Source organism: Caretta caretta, chromosome 20, assembly GCF_965140235.1.
Source record: "Caretta caretta isolate rCarCar2 chromosome 20, rCarCar1.hap1, whole genome shotgun sequence".
NCBI classification, from domain to species: Eukaryota; Metazoa; Chordata; order Testudines; family Cheloniidae; genus Caretta; species Caretta caretta.
The window spans coordinates 7,395,247-7,418,583 of record NC_134225.1 but is presented as its reverse complement, the minus strand read 5'-3'; the positions used below and the strand labels follow the sequence as shown (position 1 = coordinate 7,418,583).

At 48.2% G+C, this 23,337-nt stretch overlaps 1 protein-coding gene across 1 annotated transcript; it reads left to right on the top strand.

The window, feature by feature from the left end:
• The first annotated feature begins 1,652 nt into the window (after positions 1-1,652).
• On the top strand, positions 1,653-23,183 carry LOC125629359 (keratin, type II cytoskeletal cochleal-like). The gene is made up of 9 exons (XM_048834785.2): positions 1,653-2,178; positions 2,981-3,189; positions 7,814-7,874; positions 8,082-8,177; positions 12,760-12,924; positions 13,058-13,183; positions 15,440-15,660; positions 16,967-17,001; positions 19,599-23,183. The coding sequence occupies exons 1-9, from the start codon at positions 1,762-1,764 to the stop codon at positions 19,784-19,786; spliced, it is 1,518 nt and encodes a 505-aa protein (XP_048690742.2). The 5' UTR covers positions 1,653-1,761; the 3' UTR covers positions 19,787-23,183.
• Positions 23,184-23,337: the final 154 nt, after the last annotated feature.

The window sequence follows — 23,337 nt, the reverse complement described above, 5'->3', positions numbered from 1 at the left end:
GTAAATGACAATACAAAGAAGTCAACGGTCAAGCTCAATCAGCTAAAAACCAAGAGCCAGTTGTATGCTAGGCAAAAGGTTATGCTGGGGCTGGGCTTTGCTAGCATGTGTTAACTGAATCCAACCTGAGCGCTGGTGCAAAGAAAGAAAGCAGCAGATCCAATGTGTCTGTCAGTCAATAAAGCTCATGGCTATTTCTCCTACATGGTTAACATAGAGGATCCTGCTTGGAACGGCTGAGATCCACTCCAGCTGCCTGCCACTTTGCCCACACAGGGGAGGGCAAATATTTTGAAAGTGATTTAGCCAGAACATTGTACCATCATTCTCTGCCTCCCCCTCACCCCCCCCCACCCCATTCTGCCCTGCAGAAGAGCACAGGGGGTTAAATATCCATGCACGATTTTCAAATATCAGGGCAGGACTTAAAGAGCCTAGCAGGGATATACCCTTTCTTGTTGCAGACATTCAGAAGTGGGAGAGGCTTTCAAAAATATTTTTACTTTGTGCATCCTTCTGTGCGGGAGTCAGATGGATTACCCCAGAAGCTGACCTTCCTTGTTTTGACCACAGAGCTACACAGGTGCACATTTCCTTGCCCAGAGTGCAAAACATGCACTTCCAGGCTCAGCTGGCTTTTATTTTAGATCAAGAAGGGAAACAAGTCAGAAGAAACGGAAAGATGCCAGGCACACTGCGTGGCTCGTCTATAATATAGGCTGCAGCTCCGTTCAGAGGAGCGCTCACTGAGTGCCTTTCCTTATTTCTCCTGCTCTGTGAAGTTTAACTGGGATCTGCCATATACAGTAGAACCTGAGCATTACAAACACCAGAGTTAGGAACTGACCAGTCAACCACACACCGCATTTGGAACCAGAAATGCACAATCAGGCAGCAGCAGAGAAAAACAACCAAAAACAAACGCAAATACGGGACCGTACTGTGTTAAATGTAAACTAATAAATATCAAGGGAAAGTGGCATTTTTTCCTGCATAGTAAAGTCTCAAAGCTGTATTAAGTCAATATTCAGCTGTAAACGTTTGAAAGAACCACCCTAATGTTTTGTTCAGAGTTACGAATATTTCAGAGTTCTGAACAACTTCCGTTATCAAGGTGTTTGTAACTCTGAGGTTCTACTGTATTGTTTCTTGTGGAGGAAGTAAGGTGGTTGCTATAGATTTCTTGATTTATGTCAGATTGTCTGGGCTTGATTCTCAAAAGGCCCCTTCCCCCCATTCTGGCTGTGTCATGGAGAACAGCCCTGGCAACGTCACGTGCATTTTTAAGGCTCCTGTGCAGAGCGAGAGCAGTGTAAAGGGGCTTTGTGTAAATGAGAATCAGGTCCCCCTATGTTTGAAATTACTGCTAAGGGATGGCTGCCTTTTATTTTTGCTTGTGTGAACCTAGAGGAAATATCCAAAATAATGCCAATGTCTCGAGGCTGTGAAAGTTCTCTCTAAGCCGCAAGGAAACAAAGAAAGGTTCAGGAGTAAAAGAACCCTCTGCTAACATCTGTGAGAGGAGAGCAGAGATACTATGTCAACGGTCCGCCTTCAGCAGATTGAAAGAGGTAGGACAGCTGCCAGACACACCCACCCCTCCGTAAAATGATCCTTTCTCTGCCCTCAAACCAAGCCCTGCTCTTCTAACGGATAAAAGGAGAGGGAGGCTCAGAGGGACGCACTTGATCTCTCCTGATCTCCCCTGTAGCCTGCCTGAGCTTTCTCGGGAGGGGAAGGACAGAACCCAGCCCAGTAACCATGTCGAGGGCTGTAAGTTTCAGTTCTCGCTCGGCTGCTCCCCCAGGGGGCTTTAGACAGGTCCGAGTCAGCACTGTCTCCTCGACCCGTGCCTTGGGCGGGGGTGCCAGCTTGGGAAGGGCAGGTGGCTTTGGCAGCTCCAGTCTCTATAGCCTAGGCTCTGCCAACAAGAGGATTTCGCTGGGCGCTGGAGGAGGCAGCTCCTACAGCATCCACTCTGGATATGGGCTGGGCGCTGGGTTTGGCGCAGGAGCCGGTGGTGGGTTCACACCTGCCAGCATCCAAGAGGTGACCATCAACCAGAGCCTCCTGACGCCCCTCAACGTGCAGATCGACCCCACCCTCCAGATGGTCCGTAAAGAGGAGAAGGAGCAGATCAAGACCCTCAACAACAAATTCGCCTCCTTCATCGACAAGGTGAGATGCAGGAACGGGTGGCAACTCAGGAGATGATCCAAACCCCAGTGAAACCAGCGGGGGACTTTCCCTAGACTTTGGATCAGGCCCCGTAGTTCTAAAGATGGATGGTAAAATTATCCTGTAGCTCTTATTGAATTCTTACTCATGTTGACTTCCACAACAATTTTTGCTTCAGTGAAGGCCTTGGTGCTTGCTCCCTGTTGATTAAGCTGGGGCCATTCAGGGAACCTAGGCTACGCTGTAAAAATCCCAGGGATTTCAGAAGCCCCAAAAGGTCAGATCTGGGTGCCAATCCAACACCACCAAATTCAAGGCGGTGCTTGGATCTGGGGCTTTGAGTTGACCTGTTCTCAAGGCTTGCTGTAAATCGGTGTGGCTCTACTGAAGTTAATTGACACCCATTTAGCTCCACTGTTTTACCCCAGTTGGGCAACTGACCCATTTGTAAAATTTGGATGGGAATCCAGGCTGGGAGTTTTTAAATCCCCTCGAAGGGTGACGGGCGTTCAGCTCTATGATCCAGTTACCCTCAAAGTCATTAGGCAGATTCCCAGGGGAAGCCAAATCTGTCCCTCTCTAACAAGAAAAAGCTGCATTTGCCTAGTGAACCAGTAGTAAGAAATCTGGGGTGTTATCTCATTTCAGAATCTCAAACTCTCTCCCTGAATAGTTCAGATGCCTTTCCCTTCCCCCACATCTCGTACAACATGCATGTCCTTGCAGTGATAGACTATTCTCCTAGCTTTGTGCCGTTATAGCTGGCTCGCTAACAAGGTCTGGTTCCCCTCCTGGCTTGCAGGTCCGCTTCCTGGAGCAGCAAAACAAAATACTGGAGACCAAATGGAGCCTCCTGCAGGACCAAAAGACCACCCGCAGCAACATTGCTCCCATGTTTGAGGCCTACATCAACAACCTGCGGAGGCAGCTCGACGGGTGGCTGAATGACAAAGGGCGCCTGGAGGGCGAGTTGAAGAACATGCAGGATCTTGTGGAGGATTTCAGGAACAAGTAATGTATCATCTAGTTGTCTAACGGTATGCTGATCCCGGGAGAGCTGTCTGACATCCTTGCAAAGGTGGCTCAGGCTCTTCAATGGGGGATCCTTTCTAAGGCAGGGGACTATGACCCCCTGCAGAAAATAGCTTACACGCCAGCACAGTAATTGCTTGCTATTGCTTGTGTATCCCGCCACACCTCTTGGTGTGGTGTTCTGTCCCATCTAGTTGCACCGAGACGTGTGTGTGTGTGTTATATTAATGAGTCTGCTCTACAGCCTTAGCTAAGGGCCACATGGGGGTGTGTTTGTGTGTGTCCCCAAATAGCTTTTAGTTCATGCAGTAGAGGCTCATGCACTGAGGTCCCAGGTTCGATCCCGCCCACCGACGACCAGGGTCTGCCGGTGTTACATTTGTACACACGTGCGTCTAGCAACACAGTTCTGTAGAATCTATCTAAACTTCTAAGGGACGTGATCTGTATGTGCTAAGGCAATTTAGATGGCTCATTCAGAAGAGATTTCCAACCCTGTAGTCAGTGGCTGACCTTTGGCTGACTTACAGTTACAGTATTGGAAGAGGGAACGGAAACCCTCTCCAGAAGGAAAGACAGATCGATTGCAGCCAGGGAGAAAGCTTTGTTTGCAAACAGAGACTTTGTACTAGAGACGGCTGGGAAACAGCATTTCCACTCCCGGGGGGAAATGCTGACATTTCAGAATGTGTTTTGGTTCTGAATTGTAACAGACAAGAGGAATTTTTTCAATTTTTTGTGTGTGGAATGGCGCTTTCAAAATAGTTCTTCCTGAAAACATCACCATGTTCTGGTTTGGTAATGTCACAACATCATCATATAAAATGCTAAATTACATATATCACAGCTATTAAAGATAATAACACCTAGCTCTTATACAGCACAGTTTGTCAGTAGGTCTCAATGCACTTTACAACACTTTTACCGGTGGGGAAACTGAGGCACAGGGCAGTGAAATGACTTGCTTAAGGTCACTCAGCAGGCCAGTGGCAGAGACAGGTCTCCCAAAGCTGTGTCCACACTGCCACTTTCAGTGCTAAAACTATCCAGTAGGCAACGCTGCCTATAGTGTAGGTCCCTATGATTCATAATGCTGCCTACCTGTCGTTGACATAGACCCATGGAAACAATGGGGGGGGGAAATGACTTGTGATCTAACAAGGGGCTTCTCAATCTTAACCAACTCCTTTGGGAAAGTCCAACTCAAACCACTCCTCACTCCTTTCATCCCAGGCCGCGCCCATCTGAGTTGGCAAACTGGAGCAGACAGGAACTGTAAATAGCGCAGATAAACCCCAGGGAGTGTCAGGAGAAAAGTCAATAACCGGTAATCCCTGCACAGGTGCAGCTGAGGGGCGTGTAGATGAAACAAAACAAAGACTGTTGGGGGCTGCATTATCTCCTGCCTAACGGATGTCCCCCATTGCTTGGGTTATTAATATCTCACCTATGGAGCAGTGCTTTACACCTGTGCGAAGAGGGTTTAAAAAGCTTCCATTCCTCAGCCCAGGATCCTCAGCTGGCGTAAGTGTAGCTTCTCTGGTGCCGTGCAAAATGGGTGTAAATGCCTGCCCAGGTGCAAAGGCAGTAGAGAATCAAGTACAGGGACTTCAAAGCTCTGGCAAGGTGAAGGGGTCTTAAATTGAGTGTGCCTGTAATTAACCCCCACTGCAAGGCCCCTTTACAAAGGCAGAGCAGTGTAAAAAAGGGTCAAAGTGTAAATAAGAATCGGGCCCTAAGCATTTTGAAGCATGAAGCTAATCAAGATGGTTGTGATTCTTCTCTCACTCATATCAGTTTTACACCAGTAACATCAGTGGAGTTGCTCCTGATTTACACCACTATACGTCCGATCAGGTGCGAGTCATACTGAATTCGGTACCTGGATTGACACCGATAACGGGCGTGCCAAGACTGCATTGTAAACCCGGGTCTGTGGGACCCAGACTTGTGGACTTGGTGTTTCCACGTCTGCGCTTGACCATCCACACTGCATTGTAAACTGGGGCTTACAATTGCTGGACCCGGGTCTCCCAGCTGTGCTGATACATTCATAGTGTACGACGCAGTCCTTCTGACTCGGGTCTGTGCTTGAGCTGCATCCACACTGCAAAATGACAGGGCTTGGACCCATCCGCTGAGCGGGACTCGGCCTCTGACCCTCTGGCCAAGCAAGGTTCTGGGACCGGGATGCTTGCTGACCCAAGTCAGAACGATTTGTATGGGGATGGAAGGGGCTTGGGCTCAGACCTACGTGCACCGAAGACATACCCTTATTTGGGGTGAGGCAGGTAACTCCTTTGACATCTTTCAGAGGAACAGCCGTGTTAGTCTGTATTTGCAAAAAGAAAAGGAGTACTTGTGGCACCTTAGAGACTAACCAATTTATTTGAGCATGAGCTTTCGTGAGCTACAGCTCACTTCATCAGATGAAGTGAGCTGTAGCTCACGAAAGCTCATGCTCAAATAAATTGGTTAGTCTCTAAGGTGCCACAAGTACTCCTTTTCCTTTGACATCTGTTCACTTATTTCATTCCCTTTCTCTCCATACTACAGGTTCTGTGTGCAGAGCATGCCAGTGTCAATGTCAGGGTATGCAATTTGCTCACGAATGCCAGATCCTCAGCTCCTATAAATTCGTGCAGCTCCATTGATTTCAATGGAGTCGCATTGAGTTTTACGAGCTGAAGACCTGACTCTGTATATGCAACGCACCGTTCTGCTGCAGGCAACATAAACCAGAACTGCAGCCTACAGGGTGCCTGTTGAACTCAAGGTTCCTCAAAGCACTTTGGAAAGCAACAGGTTTCGTACCAGCTGTGCAGCAGCCGTGTAAGCAAACAGAGCAGCTATTATGATCCCAACAATAGTATCTCACAGACAGCTCTGCTCAGCTAGAATGAAAAACACGGAGTTGCTCTGCTGGGGATTTCAGGGGCTGTTGTACTGAGTTTCAGGTTGTTCCAGGTTGCATTTTCCACTCTGCTGTGGATTCACTTGGGCAAGTGACTTACGTGCAGACCTGCATTTCAGAGGTGCCGCTGGGCTCCAATAGTGCCTGTTAATTTCAGCTGGAGTTATGAATGTTCAGCATTCTTAAAAATCAGGGTTTATGAGCCAGATCCTTGGGGGTGTAAATTAGTGTGGCTCCAGTTAAGACTGTGGAATGATGTAAAGGATCTAGCCCATTGCATCTAAAGATGGGTCTTTTTGCTCTGTGATTGTACAGTGCGTCGCATAATGGGGTCCTGGTCCGTCACCCGGGCTCCTAGATGCGACTGTAGTACAAACAGCTCGTGATAAAAATGGATAACCAGAAACTGATGTAGCCCAAATTAGAGAGCACTGGAAAATTTGAGCCATAGCCTCTCTGTGACTCAGTTTCCCCATTTGTGAAAGGGGCTAATTAGACTTGCTTACCTTCTACTGGTATTTTGAGGCTTAATCAATGCCTGCAAAATGCTTTGAAATCCTGGTATAAAGATATGCATAACAATAGCAATGATAACGAGGAGGAGGAAATACTGCCAGACAAGTTTGGAAGATGTTTGGATGAATTTGCTGTAACTGTTCACACCCTTTTTGGACCAGCATTCGTTTTTGGTGGGTATCCTGGGGAGGAAGTTGTGACTCTTTGCACCAGGAACCTGATTCCATGAGTTACCGCTCATCCAAACAGGCAGCCTAAACAATAGCATGTGACTTATGTGTCCAATCAAAGACAAATAACACAGCATGAATTTCAAATATTAGACACTTGCAATGAGCTGTTTGGGCAGACCAAGGGTCAGGCCCTCAGCTGATGTAAATAGTAGTAGTACCATTACTGATTTACACCAGCTGAGGATCTAGGACTAAGGATTATTTTCTTAAATTTGGAGGGTGTGAGTGTAGGGGCTGCTCATAGGCTGGGAGCTCAGGCGGCTCGGGGGAGCCCTAAGAAGGGAAAAGGAGGGTAAAATGAGGGAGGGGGCAAATCTATGTGGCCCCCCCACTTTAAATAGCACTCTGCAGAACCTGCAGCAAACAATTTCAAATGACAAACACATCATGGGAAATCATACTCTGACTGGAGATGATTCTCAAATGGATCAAGAGGTTAAATTGATCAGCTAAATTATTCATTGTGAATTTTTGGCTGGGGTCTAGCTAGAGGTGGGTGCTTTCCCATTCCATGAGAGTTTCTGAGATTTGACTTTTTCCCCACCCCATATCAAAACAAAAAGTCAAAATCCCCCAGATATGTGTAAACTGATAATCTGGGAAAAGATCAGATTGGGCCCAACTGAAATGTTGTGTTTCAATTTCAACGTTTTAACATTTTTAAGGCTATTTTTAAGGTCAAGAAAATGAAGTGAAAGTTCAAAACAAAAAAGTCACTTGGAACCGAAAAACGAAGCTTTGTGTCTAAAACGTAAAACAGTCCTGTTTGTACAATTTCAAAATGAAAAAAAAAAAACCCATTTTTCTCAAATCGGGAGATTTATCCAAACCGACAGTGTCCGTTTCCACAAACGGGCGTTTTACGACGAGAAAATGTTTTGTCTAAAAACTCCTGACCAGCTTTCACTCTCACGCACGCCGCTTCCTTTCCTCCCATCAGGTATGAAGATGAAATCAACAAGCGCACGACAGCAGAGAATGAGTTTGTCGTTCTCAAAAAGGTGAGTGGCACGATCTTTGAACGAAATCGCAGAAGTTGAGTTTCAAAGGGGCAGAGGCGCGGTAACGTTTCTAGTATAGACTAGCCCTGGATGTAGGCAACACCCGAATCCTTATCTGGGAACCTGAATAAACACCCTGATTTTCAGAGACAGTGAGCACCCCTGACCTCCACAGAAGCCAAACTTGGTGTCTTGATTATTCTTCAGGATGTCGATGCTTCCTACATGAACAAGGTGGAGCTGGAGGCCAAGGTAGATGCCTTGACCGATGAGATCAACTTCCTGAGGTCTCTCTACGAAGCAGTAAGTGCCCTTTCCCTCTATCATAGACAGATTGATGATGTGTAACTCCATCAGTGATTGACGTTTCCAAGGAGATGCTTCGTGATTTGTGGCTATGGTATGTAAGTATTATGGATGGTTGGATGGATAGACCTTGATTTTTCTCTCACTTAAACAAGTGAGAATCAGGAATAGCTTCCGGAAAGATTATAGAGTTATACTTTTGTAAGGAGGAGAATCAGGTCCTATGCATATGAGCAAGAGGTTCAGACTGTGGGGATCTGTTCAGTGATGCTCAAAAATGAAGCCCTAAAGTGCTATATTTGTCCCAGTCCCCCGGTGTCATAAAATACAGCCCATGGCCACCCAAGCAACAGCTTGAGGGTAAAACAGATCAAATGAAGTTTGCAGTCCCTGTGATCTCATGCAATGATTTCTTGTCATCCGTGATGAAAGACACAAGAGCTGAAGAAGAACTCTAGTGTTGTGAATTTATTTTGTGACTGCATTTCTAATAGAGCTAATTGGAAAACGCATGTGTGTGTGTGTGTTTTAGACAAAATATTTTGGCGAAAACCCCACATATTTTGATTGTGAAATGCCATCCTTGTGCCTCCTGTGAGTTGTACTTCCAGGACCTCATTCTCTTCTATAGACCAGATTCCCTAGTCAGACTACGTCTCCCATGATGCACCACAGTCCTTCCTTACAGTAGGGGAAAGCAGTGTAGTACGGCACTCACAAAGCAGTGGTGCACCATGGAAGATGAAGTCCAACTGGGGACCCTGGTCTATACAGGAGAATGGGGGCACAAGGCACTTCAATTACTCATGAGGCACCACCGTGGCATTTAATCATCAAAATATTTTCGTTTTCAGACTTTCCATTTTCTGGCCAAAAATTGAAATTTGCCCTGGAAAGCAGACACTTCTCACAAAATTTTATTTTGCTTAGTCAAAAATCCAATTTTCAGTTTCAGTGGAAAATTTTCAACTAGCCTTAATTTATACCCCACTTCGAAATTTTCCCTTTGGGTCCTGGACAGTTGACAATGGAGCTCTGCCTGTGGCAACACGTGTAGGCCCCCTGGTTGATCGTAATTTGCATAGACGACTCAAATCACCGTTTAGCAAATCCGGCTCTTTGTTCCATGTGAACTTTGTATTTAAACAGACTCGGGAGCCAGGGGATCACAGGTTTCCTTCTGAAGCGAGTTTACTGCAGAAGATGCAAGTGGTGCAAGCTAAAAAAAAATTAATATTGATTTTCTGGTGGCAAAAGAAGTTCACTGAGTCCTGGTCATGATGCCTGAAGACTCCACCTTGGGTCTCCCTCCAGTTCCGATTGGAAAGCCTCCAATACCCTTTCCATCAGGGTCTGAGTCCCCACCGTAGTCTGCTGCCCTTCTGCGGTCGTTCCTACGTTCACCTGGGCCCTCTCTGTCCCAATTGTTCTATCTCATAACCCCTTTTTTCCTGCCTCACTGGGACCCATACTTCCCCTTTGCTACCACACCCTCTCTTAAGTGGGCAATGCCTTTTTACATGGCCAGCCTCATGGCACCCAAAGCAAACCCTTTTCTTTGCCTTGTCAGCAAGGCTTCCTTTTGGCCTTCTCTTGCGCAGCCCCTTCCCCTGGGCTTGCCTTCACCTCACAGCTCATGTATGGGCATCTCCTCCAAAGGTGCCCCCACTGACCACAGGCAAAACATGCCCCTCCTTTTCCTGTTCTCCCCACAGGACGCACTCTTTGGGGCTTTCCTCTCTTCCCCATCCTAGCAGGGGCATTCCCTTTTCTGGTGTTCTCCTCACTCACAGGCGTAACACTCCTGGTGCCCAGGCCTCCAGCCTCCTAGCTCCGATATCTTCCTTCCTATCTTGCTCCCTGAGGCCTCTACTAATTTCTTCCTGCAGGAGCTTATAACTAGAGCCTGCTGCAGTTTGGCCAGCTGCGCCAAATAATTCTGCACATACCAACGTGTCTCCCACTGTCTCTGCTGGTTCTCCAGCACCTGCTGCAGCAGGGCCTGGATCCATCCCTGCTGTTTGTCATCCCCCCAACTTCTGCAGGGGGTGGGGGGATTCTGGAGTCCTTCCTGGGAGGGTCTAAATGCCTTCTGCAAAGAAAGCTTCCATGCACTGCGGCTCCATTGCCACTTTGCCTCAAGTGTCTCTATTATAGTCTGTCCTGCTCCCCTTGCATCAGGGTAACTGCCTTATACAGTCTTTCACAGTCCACCACAGTCTCTCAACCTCCCCTTGTAGCAGGAGCAACCGTGTGCCTGCGTTCTCCACCAAATTGTCACAGAGGGCACCACTCCCCTCTGGTCTGGCGCCTCCTCCTGGTCACTCTGGGGATTAGCTCTTGAGGTTGACGCCCCTTCTGCAGTTTGCATGCCATTGCTCCGCTTCTCCCTCTGGTCTGCAGCCACACTCTCACTCCAGGAACCACAGCGTCTTCTTCCTTCCGGCTAGATCACTCAGCACTTTCCCCCTTCCAGTCTTTCCTGTCCAGCCGTCCTAGGCAGTCTTCCCATTCACTCCCTCAGTGGCTGGCAGGGGAATCCAGACCTGCCCTCAATTCCAGGTTCCAGTCCAGGGACCCCCCCCCAGCTCAGCCATTCTGGGCTTTCCTCTCTCCGTCCTCACTGCTCCTTCCCTAGACTGCTTCCTACCACACCTGGTTCCCCTTCTCTCTCTGGGTGTACCAGCTCCAAACCTTCTCCCGCTTCCCAGGGAGTGACTGCTGCCTGCCTTCCTGCAGCCTTTCCCAGCACTCCTCAACTTTTGCCAGCTACCTGGCTTTCTACAGGCCCCACCTGTTCCTGCCCAGCTGAACCTGCTTCCAATTAGTTCCCTGCTCCTGGCTCTTCCTCCAGCCTCTGGAGTTCATTGGCCTGCCTGGCCACCTTAACCCTTTCAGTCCCGTGTGGGGTGGTCACCCCATTGCAGGAGCTCTCACTGCCTTTGCTAGGGAGAGTAGGAGCAGCCATCTCTAATTTATCCCTCCCTGCCCTCTTACTTTAAACCTGGCTTGCTCAGATGGCGAGATAGTCTCTTTACATCCTTGGCTAAGAGTGGTAGAATCTGGCCCTAACTTTGTAGTAAAGTTGGGCCTGATCCAAAACTCTGGATCCAAACTTTGAATGAATTTGGATCTGGCCCTTCACATCACAGCTGGGCTCCTTTCTCTACAGAGGGGCAAAGCTCCTTGACCCCCCTTAAACTTTGGGTGAGTTTGGATACAGGTGTCAGGTACATCTCTGCTTTTTTTCTTCACCTTGCAGCATCAGAATGATCTGTTTTGGCAGCTACTGTATTGCGACACTTAGTTGGATTCCTTCCTGGCTAATGATTTATTTGACAAGTTTCTTCTTATCTCCTTTCCTTTCCTTTGCTTCTCTTTTCTGATCTTAATTGGTTTCTACAAGTAACACCTTAGAACAGAAGAGAGAGATCAAACAGTTCAGCTAGGGTTGTCAGGTGTCTGGTTTTGGAACCCAGAGACCCTGGCGGCTGCGGGTCAGCACCACTGACGTTAAAAGTCAAGCTCCTGTGTGACTCCCGGAAAGCTGCCGGCATCTCCCTCTGGCTCCTAGGCAGAGGGGTGGCCACGGGGGCTCTGTGCGCTGCCCCCGCCCCCAGCACCAGCTCAGCTGCTTCCATTGGCCAGGAACCCTGGACAGTGGGAGCTGAGGGGGCGGTGCCTGCAGGTGCAGGCAGTGCAGAGAGACACGTGGTCGTGCCTCCGCTTAGGAGCCGGAGGGAGATGCTGGCAGCTTCCCAGGAGCCCCCTGAGGTAAGCGCCGCTCAGAGCCCGCATCCCATCCTGCTCCCCAGCCCCCTCCCCCAGCCCAGAGCCCCCTCTTGCACCTCAAACCCCGGCCCCACCCCAGAGCCCACACCCCAGCCAGAACTCTCACTCCTCCCACACCCCAACCCCCTGTTCCAGCCCGGATCTCTCTCCTGCACCCTGAACCCCTCATTTATGCCCCACCCCAGAGCCTGCACCCCCCAGACCATAGGCCATACCCCCTCCCACACCCCAACCCCCTGCCTCAGCCCGGAGCCCTCTCCTGCACCCCAAACCCCTGGTCCCACCCCAGAGCCTGTACCTGCAGCTGGAGCCTTTACCCCCCCACACCCCAACCCCCTGCCCCACCCTGGATCCCCCTCCTGCACTCTGAACCCCTCATTTATGGCCCCACCCCAGAGCCCACACCCCCCAGCCTAGATCCCATACCCCCTCCCATACCCCAACCCCCTGCCTCAGCCCAGCGCCCTCTCCTGCACCTCAAACCCCTCATCCTCAGCCCCACCCCAGAGCCCATACCCATAGCCCTCACCACCACTCGCCACCCCCCGCACCCCAAACACCTACCCCAGCCCGATGAAAATGAGTGAGTGAGTGAGGGTGGGGGAGAGCGAGCGACAGAGGGAGGGACATGGCGTGAGCAGGGGCACATGGCCTTGGAAAAGGAGTGGGGCAGGGAGCGGGGCAAGGGTATTCGATTTTCTGCAAATAGAAAGTTGGCAACCCTGAAGCTCAGCTGAGATAGAAAATTAGCCAATTGAGATTATAATGTGTTTAATGTAATTCGCAGGAACTTCGTGAACTGCAGGCACAGGTCTCTGACACCTCTGTGGTCCTCACCATGGACAACAGCCGAAACCTGGATATGGACAGCATCATCGCTGAGGTCAAAGCGCAGTACGAGGAAATGGCCAACAAGAGCCGAATGGAAGCTGAGTCCTGGTACCAAACCAAGGTGAGCGATGATGGAAATAGGGGAACTCGGAGTTTCTGCTATTTAATCTGTGTCTGGAGAGGCTAGTCTGTGAGGGGCCATTGAGAGCTACCATGATGGCTGTCCTTTATGGAGCTGTTGTTGTGTACCACAGTTTGAGACGCTGCAGGCCACTGCGGGGAAACACGGCGATGAACTGCGCAACACCAAGACCGAGATCACGGAGATTAACCGCATGATCCACAGACTGCAGGCTGAAATTGACAACGTGAAAAGCCAGGTGAGGCGTTGGCCTGGTTTTCCTGCTGCTTCTTCCAGAGTGTGTTGAGTCATGAGTTTAATAGAAAGAAGGTTCATAAATACAGTAAGAGGTCTTAAGGTCAGTGCCTATTAAAAGCACTTGGAGAAAGCTGCAGTTATAATGTCAGAAGAGGAAGATCTTGCGAGGGAAGGCAACAGCCAAATGTCCAGGTGTCCGTTGTTATATTGATCCCAGTTCTGCCACCATGACTTCCACTGGCCAGTGCTTTACTCTGGGAGTACTTCCATTACAGTCATGGTCTAGTGGATAGGGCACTATTGTAGGAGTCGGGAAACGTGGTTTCTATTCCTGGCTCTATGTCATGATGGCTCAGCCACAGCGAGGCACTCCAGTGCATCATGGAGGATGGAGTCTGACTGGCGAGCCGGGCCCATAAAAAAGAATGGGGCCATGAGGAACATGGGACTACAACTCCCATGAAGCACTGCAGCAGATGCGCTTGACACACAGGTTAATAGCGAGACAATGCAGGGGAGATAATATCTTTTATTGGACCAACTTCTGTTGGTGAGAGAAACAACACAGAGCTCTTCTTCAGGTCTGGGAAAGGAACTTTGAGTGTCACAGCTAAATTCAAGGTGGAACACATTGTTTAGCATAGGTAGTTAGTATATACTCTAAGGGACAATTCAAGGTGGATTCCGCGATGGGGGAGGATCTCAGATCCCAGGGTCCAACCTGAGCCTCAATGTAGGGTGACCATATTTCCCAAAGGGAAAAAGAGACACTGTGTGGGGCTAGCCTGAGACCTTCCCCTGCCTCCCCCCACACAGGGTTGTCCTGAGCTGCTCGCCCGAGCCCCCCCATGCAGGGCTGGCATCGCTGGTCCCCCGAGCCCTGCCTGCCCCCCACGCAAGGCTGGGGCTGGCGTAGCTGTTTGCTTAAGCCCTGTCTGCCCCCTGCCTGAGCCCTGCCTCCCACTCTGCACGGGGCTGGCATCCCCACTCACCCCCCGCATGTTCTTTCACCCCCCACTTTTTTGACAAATGCCCACCTTTGCCACAAAGGGACTGTCCCAGCCAAAACGGGACAAATGGCCACTCTACCCCAAGGTCTACAATGCAGTTTTACAGCCCCACAGCCTGAGACCCACAAGCCCAAGTCAGCTGCCACGAGCCGTCCAGGGTTTTTAATTTCAGTGCAATAGGGAGCAATCCTGCATGGGTTACGGAGAGGGACATGACACTTCAATTCTTTGCCATCTCTGACTTCTATGATCCATCCACCTAACTTCTCCACTCCCTTTCTGTATCAGGGAAGAGCCAGGTGTGCACACGATCGGCTCATTCAGCCAGGCTGGGGTTTTTCTTCACTTCATCCTGCCGCTTTAATCAGTGCATCAAAGGGATGTTTAAAACTCCTGCAAAGTTGATGGCTCACTGCCTGCAAGGCGTGGATATTTACAATGAATAACCAGAGTGCACAAAAAGTGGGGAGATAAGCTATTGTAAATCACTCAGCGGTGTTTATTTGGTTTCAGGGCAGGGTGGCTGGAACACACATTCATAAGCAAATAGTGTGAGCCAGTAAAGCTGCTTTTGAATAATGAATGGCAGTTTAAAAGCAAGCCTTCCATCCCAACAGTTGTATTATTCTACAGATGTATGTAATGTTGATCCTACAGTAAAGGGTGCACTAGAAATACAATCCATCTGTAGACAGGCAGATTGCACTGGGAGTTTTTTGTCCTCCTCTGGAAGGTCAGGTCTTGCTCATTGCCCAACTACCATAGATGGACCCAAGGTCCAATCTAGAATGGCAGCTCCAGCTGGAGTGACTTCTAAGAAGAAGTCAACTAACTCATTGTGCATTGGGAATGCCTAGATTAGATACATAGATAAATAGATAGATAGTCCATCTCTCTCTGTGTATATCTCTCTCTGATACAAAGATGTCATCGACAGATAGATGGATGGATAGATAGATGGATAGGTCTAGCTATTTGTGTGTCTATCCATCCAGTACAAAGATGGATGGATGAATACCGTAGATGGCATAGAGGGATGGATGGATACTATAGATGTCATGCATGGATGAATACCGTAGATGGCATAGAGGGATGGATGGATACTATAGATGTCATGCATGGATGAATACCATAAATGGCATAGAGGGATGGATGGATACCATAGAGGGCATAGCTAGATAGTAGAACAGAAATACCACACCAAGGGGCTGAAACACACACTGAAGTCCCGTGTTGTGCACTTGTAGCGTGCCAAGCTGGAGGCAGCCATTGCTGAGGCCGAGGAACGTGGCGAGAGGGCCATCAAAGACGCCATGGCAAAACAGGAGGAGCTGGAGGCTGCCCTGAATAAAGCCAAGCAGGACATGGCCCGCCAGCTGCGGGAGTACCAAGATCTGATGAACGTCAAGCTGGCCCTGGATATCGAGATCGCCACCTACAGAAAGCTGCTGGAGGGAGAAGAGAGCAGGTGGGTGCAATATACAGGCCTAAAATCATTGGCATAGTTCATCAGAACTAGGCCAATTTACCCCAGAGGGTCTGACCCATGGTGTGCGCAGCACGCAAAATCGTTTCTAGAAAGAAGGACCCATTTCTCCGTTGTCCTACACTTTGAATGGTTATTTACACCTGTGCAAAGAAGATGTGTGATGCTCCCACATCAGAACGGGGGCATTACACCAGTTTTGCACGTGGGGGTGAATGGTGACAGGCACCAGGCGGTGAGGAATCAGATCCAGTGTTGTTCACAGTTTCCCATGAGACATCATTTGCTGTATCCGGGGCTCAGTCCTACTTCCTTTGATGTCAACGAGTTTTACCACTGTCTTAACTGGAGCAGGATTCAGGGCTTTAAAACTGCTCCATAAAGGTAAATGACTTACAGGACCTGATCCTGAGAGATGGGATTCAATGACCGTCATCATCAATGGGAGAGGCAAGTTCTCAGCTCCTCTCTGAATTGGGGCATTAATGCAACGGTGTGTCTGTCGATTGGGAATATTCGTGGAGGTGGGAGAAAAGTTAACCCCAGAGGCAGGGAAAAGCGAATGCACCACATCAGTCCCACGCGAGCCCAGAACAGATTTCAGTGCCCTGCTGCGTTCTCATGGACATCAATGGCAAAAATCCCATTTCGAGCTGATTTTTTCCCCGGTGAAAAATTTCAATGAAAATGAATTATTTTTTTTAGTTTTGACGGGATTTTTCTTCGAAACGTTTCATTTTTTTAAATAAATCATAGAATCGTAGAATCTCAGGGTTGGAAGGGACCTCAGGAGGTCATCTAGTCCCACCCCCTGCTCAAAGCATGTTCTGTTTTCTCTTGCTGGCAAAAAAAAATTCAGTGTAGAAACAGATTATTGGGCATGGGAAAATTTTCATTTTTTTTTAACCCAAATTCCAAAATTGTTTTGACCAAAGTGACATTTTCCATGGAAACATCCATTTTGTCAAAAAAAAAAAAACCCAACAAAATGGTTTTCTATTAAAAATAACTCATGTAGATGGAAAATTTTCAACCAGATTTACCCCATCAGCTCCTGTCAGAGTCGGACGTGCCATTAACAATGCATGTCTTGAAGGGATGAAGCACGTTTGTTAGTAAAGGACAAAGTACCTGATGATACAGCTGTCTCGTATTCATTATTTATAATAGCAATCATAATACATTCCCATTGTGCTGGTCTTCAAAGCCAAAAGCCTCTGGGTACCATATCTGATGAGAAGTCTAACCAAACTTCTTCTTTCTTGCCTTTGTTTTCCTCCCTCCACAGGTTGGCTGGGGACCACGTTGGCAGTGTCAGCATCTGTGAGTTGGCTTTACAATTAATTCCTTCCCTAGAGAAGTTGGAGAAAACGTGCTTCAGAGTTCACAGGCCATTGATTTGATTTTATTGGATCCCTAGAGAAAATGAATGAGGAAGACCCCAATGGTATCCTATAGACCAGGGGTGGGGAACCTTTCTTCTATCAAGGGCCACTGACCCACCGAAAAAATCAGTCATGGGATACACAAAGCCCCACGGGGGAGAGGAGGGGGAAAGGTTCAGGGCTTCCCTAGGCTCCGGGGTGGGGCCAGAAATGAGGGGTTCAGGGTGCAGGAGGGGGCTCCAAGCTGGGGCAGAGGTTTGGGGTGCAGGAGGTGGTGAGGGCTCCATCTGGGGGCGCGGGTGCTGGTGTGGGGCTGGGGATGAAGGGTCTAGGGTGCAGGAGTGGCCTCCGGGCTGGGGCCAAGTGGTTTGGAGTGCGGGAGGTGGCTCAGGGCTGGGGCAGGGGGTTGGGGTGCGGGAGGAGGGTTGGGGTGTGGGCTCTGGGAGGGAGTTTGGGTGTGGGAGGTGGCTCAGGGCTGGGGCAGGGGTGTGGGTGAGGGGGTCTGGGAGGGAGTTCGGGTGCGGGAGTGGGTTCTGACCTGGGGCAGGGGGTTCAGGGTGTGGGCTCTGAGTGGCGCTTACCTCAGGTGGCTCGCAGTCAGCTGCGCAGCGGGACTAAGGCAGGCTTCCTGCCTGCCCTGGCTCTGCACTGCTCCCAGAAGCGGCCGCCATGTCCGGCCCCCAGGCAGAGGGGCCAGGAGGCTCTGCGCGGCGCGTGCTGCCCGTGCCTGCAGGCGCTGCTCCCGCAGCTCCCATTGGCTGCGGTTCCCCCGGCCAATGGGAGCTGCGAAGCCGGCACAGGGGGCGGGGGCAGCGCGTGGAGCTTCCCTGATTGCCCCTGCTCCTAGGGGCTGCAGGGACATGCCGGTCGCTGCTGGTCACTGCGCAGAGCCGACCGGACTTCTGGTGAGCCAGCGCTCACAGCTCCAGCTCCACAGGCCCGGGAGCGTCGGGGCTTCCGGCCCACGGCACAGAGACTTGCCCCGGGCGGTATGAAATGAAGCAGCAGGCCGGATCCGGCCCGCCAGCTGTAGGGTCCCCACCCCTGCTATAGACCTTTCGCGCGCCCTCCAAACCTACAGAGCCTGATTCTCATTGACATGGCTAGGAGCTAGGGGTGCGATTCCCAGCTTGAGTAGCCATACTCACGCCAACGCTCACTTGAGTTAGGGCTTTAAAATCACGAGCGCAGCCATGGTGGCTGCCCCACGTACAAACCTTCCTGAACCCCACCACCAGAGCTGCCGCAGCTGTGCTGCTGTGTTTGGCATGCTAGCTCAGATGAGCTACAGGAGCTGGGTCTCACAGCCCTGGCATGTAGTGCAGACGTAGCCTGTGTAAAGGGGCAAAAATTGGTTCCACTCCCTGTGCGACACTTCTATTGGGCCAGGCTGTGCAGTTATAATTGTTTATGACACATACCGCTCTTGACTGTGACATGCTTCTAGTACCTATTGATCATTTATTGAACCCTTTATAAACGGCAGCTTCATATGAGAGTGTGTATGAAAACGGATAACTTTCTATCAAATTTGACGGGATTTTTCCATAATGGTTATTCATGTATTTATTTATTTTGAATATTCTAGCCCCAGCAAATCACTTTAGCCCATGCTTAAATTTAAGTACATCAATAATCCCATTGAAGTCAAAAATACTCATCCACCAGATGTTCTGTCTGTGCGATGTTAGCACTAAACCTGGTCAGAAATTTTCTGACTGAACATTTCTCCATCGGAAAATGCCATTTTGTTGAAACCAAAGGGTTTTGCAGAAATGTGTCGATTTCAATGAAATGTCATTTAAAAAATCTGAATGGAGCGTTCCAATTGTACATTTCAAAAAGACTTTTCGCTTAATTTCTTTTATTTGATAATATGCACGTTAATTCTTTTTCAAAAACCAAAGCTGAAAAGAAACGTTTCGATCAATCTGAAACAGTTGTTTTTAAAAATTATTTCAACTAAAATTTCAAATTTGTTTTTCATTCTATTCTGGAACAGAATGTTTTTTGGATGCATGGAATTTCCTGTGAAAAGGAAAAATCCAGTTGCCACACAGCTCTAGCTAGCACCAAAAATGCACCATTTGCCATGCACTGGCCACCCTTAGGTCCTGATCCTGCAATGAGATACACTAGTGCAGACTCCTGCTTCCTTGTGGGAGTCCCATTGTGAATGGGAGTCTGCATGGGTACAGGGGTGGGCAGAAGTGCTTCTTAATGCAGGACTGGGGCCTCGTTGCCAGGTCATGCTTCTGTTCCCATGACACCATCTTGGCCTGATTCTCCATTGTTCTGCACCCTTTGTTGTGATTTACACCAGTGCAAAATCAGTGCAAAGTACACACAAAATGGCTGCTTTGTACACTTGGCAGTCTCTTTGAACTGGGGTGAATCATGACACAAGGTGCAGGGCGATGGAGAATCAGGCCCTCTCTGCGCCAGCTGGGCACAGCTGCAATTGCATTGTGCTCTCCTGACTGGAGTGGATCTGCAAACCCAGGCATTTATGATGGTTTTGTTTTTGCACTATAGCTGTGGTCAATTCTAGTGCTGGAGGCGGATACAGCAGCGCGAGTGGGTATGGCTTTGGAGGAGGAACTGGCCTGGGAAGCGGAATGGGCAGCGGGGGACTCTCCTTTTCCTCCGGAGGGAGTCCTGGTGGTATGAAAGCGTACTCTCTGAGGACGACCTCTTTCAGAAGAAGAAGTGACAGGAACTAAGCTCCAAAAACCAAGCTCATCACTGCCAGAATATGAGTACAAAAATAAATAAATGGCATAGAAAGACAAAGGTTTTATTGTCTCCTAACAGCCAAACTGGTTGCAAAATTGTGCAGTGATGAATGAAATGCCAGTAAGATACATCACAGTGCATGACCCCACCGCAGACAGCCCAGGGCTTGACTCTGCCCCATTGAGCTTTGCCACCAAGAGCAGGATCTAGGGTGAAATTCACCGCTGTGCAGAGGGCAGGATAATGCCTACACGTGACTTAAGTCCTACTATAGCCCTTTGTCTGGCTCTTTGCATGAAGGTGAATTTCACCCACCCAAAGGCAAAACCATTTGAACATCAAGTTTTTCTAAATTTCTGCTGGGATTTTTCAAATGAGCCCAAGCGAATAAGGTGCTGAACTCCCTCTGAATAGGATTTGGGCACCTAAACCCCCTAGGCTGTTTTGAAAACCCCAGCTCTTAGTTAAGAATCCAAAAATGTTTTGTTAAAAAAGAAGTTGGCTTCTTTCTTTCTTTCTTTCTTTCTACAGAAAAAAATGCAGACATTTAAATTTGGCTTTTTAGAATGCAGAAATTCACGCACACACAGTGAAGTTTGAAGGGCATAAAATTGCCCAAAACTAAATGTCCAAAAAATTACTTTAAATTTTGCAGTACATTCTTCAGCCTTGGGCCTCTCTTCTGGCCACTCTTTTTTCAATCTGGTATGCTGGATCAAAAATAAATAGCTTCCGTTTATTTCCACCATTCCAAGAGAATACATGGTGCCATGGCCCATAAGAGTTTACTTTGTTATTTCAGTACAAACTGCATTGACAATCTTCTTTTAAAAGCGTGCAGAGAGTGGGAATTAATTTGTTTCACCACAAAATGTAAGCAATACGGTTACTACATTCTGTTCTCACTTACAATGGTGCAAATCAGGAGTGACTCCATAAAAGCCTCTGGAATTGTATAGACATAAAAGTGAGGCAAGTGAGAGGAGAACCAAGCCCAAAGAGTTTATCTATGGTAGAAATATTTAGGGACTCTTGAAGCTTGTATTGTCATTTATATGGGTGCAAAGTGCTGTCAATCAGACAGGTGGTGTTTGACACTCTGCAACTCCTTTGCTTAATTGTAAATGATGACATAAGTCGCAAACACTGGGATCTTACTCCATACACCTTTAATATCACATGCAGCAGACAATGGACCAGATACACTTCTGGTGTAAATCAGCATAGCATTGGCTTCAGTGGAGTTATACTCATTTATACCGGCTGAAATTCTGGCCCAAGGAGGGCTTCAGATTCCTCTCACACACAAAGTGCTAGTCTGTTGACTTCAGCAGAGATATGCTTGATTTTCCTAAGTCTGACTGAATTCATTTTCATCCAAGCACCCAACCCATCAGCTGGTATAAATCGATGTCACTTTATTAACTTCAGAGGAGGTGTGCTACTTACTCCAGCTGAGGATCTGCCACTAAAAGTCTAGTTGTCGTCGCTTTCCGATGCAGATTTTTCCCACGCTCTTCCTCTTTTGTTACTCTGCAGTTTATACAGCGAATGCCTTGTCTTCCCAGTTCTTTTGTGGTTTTGCTACAACATGGGTGATGTCATTTGGCCCAGAGGGCTTTGTGGCTGCAGTGTAAGAAAGAATGAATAAAAAGCTTATGGGTTGGGAATTGTAATGAAGAACAGAGACCTGCTTGACTGTCCCTGATTGCCATAAAAGAAGCCGGAGTGCGGCTAGAAATTGCTCAGATATCTTTAGGTTACTATCAGTGCTATACTTATTCTATCTTTGGGTTCAGATGCTTAAGATAGTAATAGGGCTGGTATTGATCTCATTGACACCAATACAATACCACAATGCCTCCACCAAAGCATTAGAAAGTATTAAAAAACTGGCCCGAGGAGTGAGAATTGTTTCCTTGATTCTGAGGTCTCTGCCAGAGCTAAGGAAGATCATGCTCTGCCCTTGTTTAAGAGGGGGGATATGATAGACTATAAAATCATGAATGGTGCAGGAAAAGTGAGTAGGGGCGTGTTTTTTGCCCCTTCCCATAATACAAAAACTCAGGATCACCCAGTGAAATGAATTGGCAGAAGGTTTAACGCAAACAAGAGCAAATAGTTTTTCACCCAATGCACAATTATCCTGCACATTGTAGGGAGAGTGGTCACTTTGGATAAGCTATTACCAGCAGGAGAGTGAGTTTGTGTGTGTGGTTTTTGGAGGGGGGTGAGGGAGTGAGAGAACCTGGATTTGTGCAGGAAATGGCCCACCTTGATTATCATACACATTGTGAAGAGATGTTTCAGAGTAGCAGCCGTGTTAGTCTGTATTCGCAAAAAGAAAAGGAGTACTTGTAGCACCTTAGAGACTAACCAATTTATTTGAGCATGAGCTTTCGTGAGCTACAGCTCACTTCATCAGATGTATGTAGCTCACGAAAGCTCATGCTCAAATAAATTGGTTAGTCTCTAAGGTGCTACAAGTCCTCCTTTTCTTATTGTGAAGAGAGTGGTCACTTTGGATGGGCTATTACCAGCAGGAGAGTGAGTTTGTGTGTGGGGCGGCGGAGGGTGAGAAAACCTGGATTTGTGCTGGAAATGACCCAACTTGATCACTTTAGATAAGCTATTACCAGCAAGACAGTGGGGTGGGAGGAGGTATTGTTTCATGGTCTCTGTGTGTATATAATGTCTTCTGCAGTTTCCACGGCATGCATCCGATGAAGTGAGCTGTAGCTCATGAAAGCTCATGCTCAAATAAATTGGTTAGTCTCTAAGGTGCCACAAGTCCTCCTTTTCTTTTTGCGAATACAGACTAACACAGCTGTTACTCTGAAACCTGTGGAACTTGTTGCCAGGAGATGTTGTGATGGCCAAAAGTGTAACTGGGTTCAACAAAGAGCTAAAGAAGTTAACGGAGGATAGGTCCATCCATGGCTTTTAGCCAAGATGGTCAGGGATGCAATTCCGTGCTTGAGGCAATCCTAAACCTCTGACTGCCAGAAGCTGGGAGGGGAAAAAGAAAGAGGTGGATCTGTCCACGTCTGTTCTGTACACTCCCCCTGAAGCTCTGGTACTGGTCACTGTTGCAGACAGGATACTGGGCTAGGTGTGTTCTTATTTCATTACAATAACTGGCTATGCCAGTCAAGACAGGTCTTTAGGTTTAAATGTCTCATGGAAATAACTAATTACCCCATTCACATTTGTTGTTGTTGTGACTGTATGAGAGACAAAACAAAAATCCCTGCAAAGAATTTTGTGTTGCATTATCAACCATATCTTCTCTGCAATGTAGCTGCGGTTGAAGTTTCCTGAGTTTGTGATATGGGAGTGTGCATCATGCCTTTAATAAAGTTAACCCATTGTAGTCATTTGCAATCACAGTTGGTTTCCTTGCCTGTGGAATTCTGCATACTGAAGTTGGGGGCAGGAAAGCCTGGGAGCTTCTAAAAAATGGCATGTCTTATTATCTATTTGGGCTCCCTTTATAGCATCCTTGTCCCTGGAGTATTAGAGCACTGGATTCATAGTC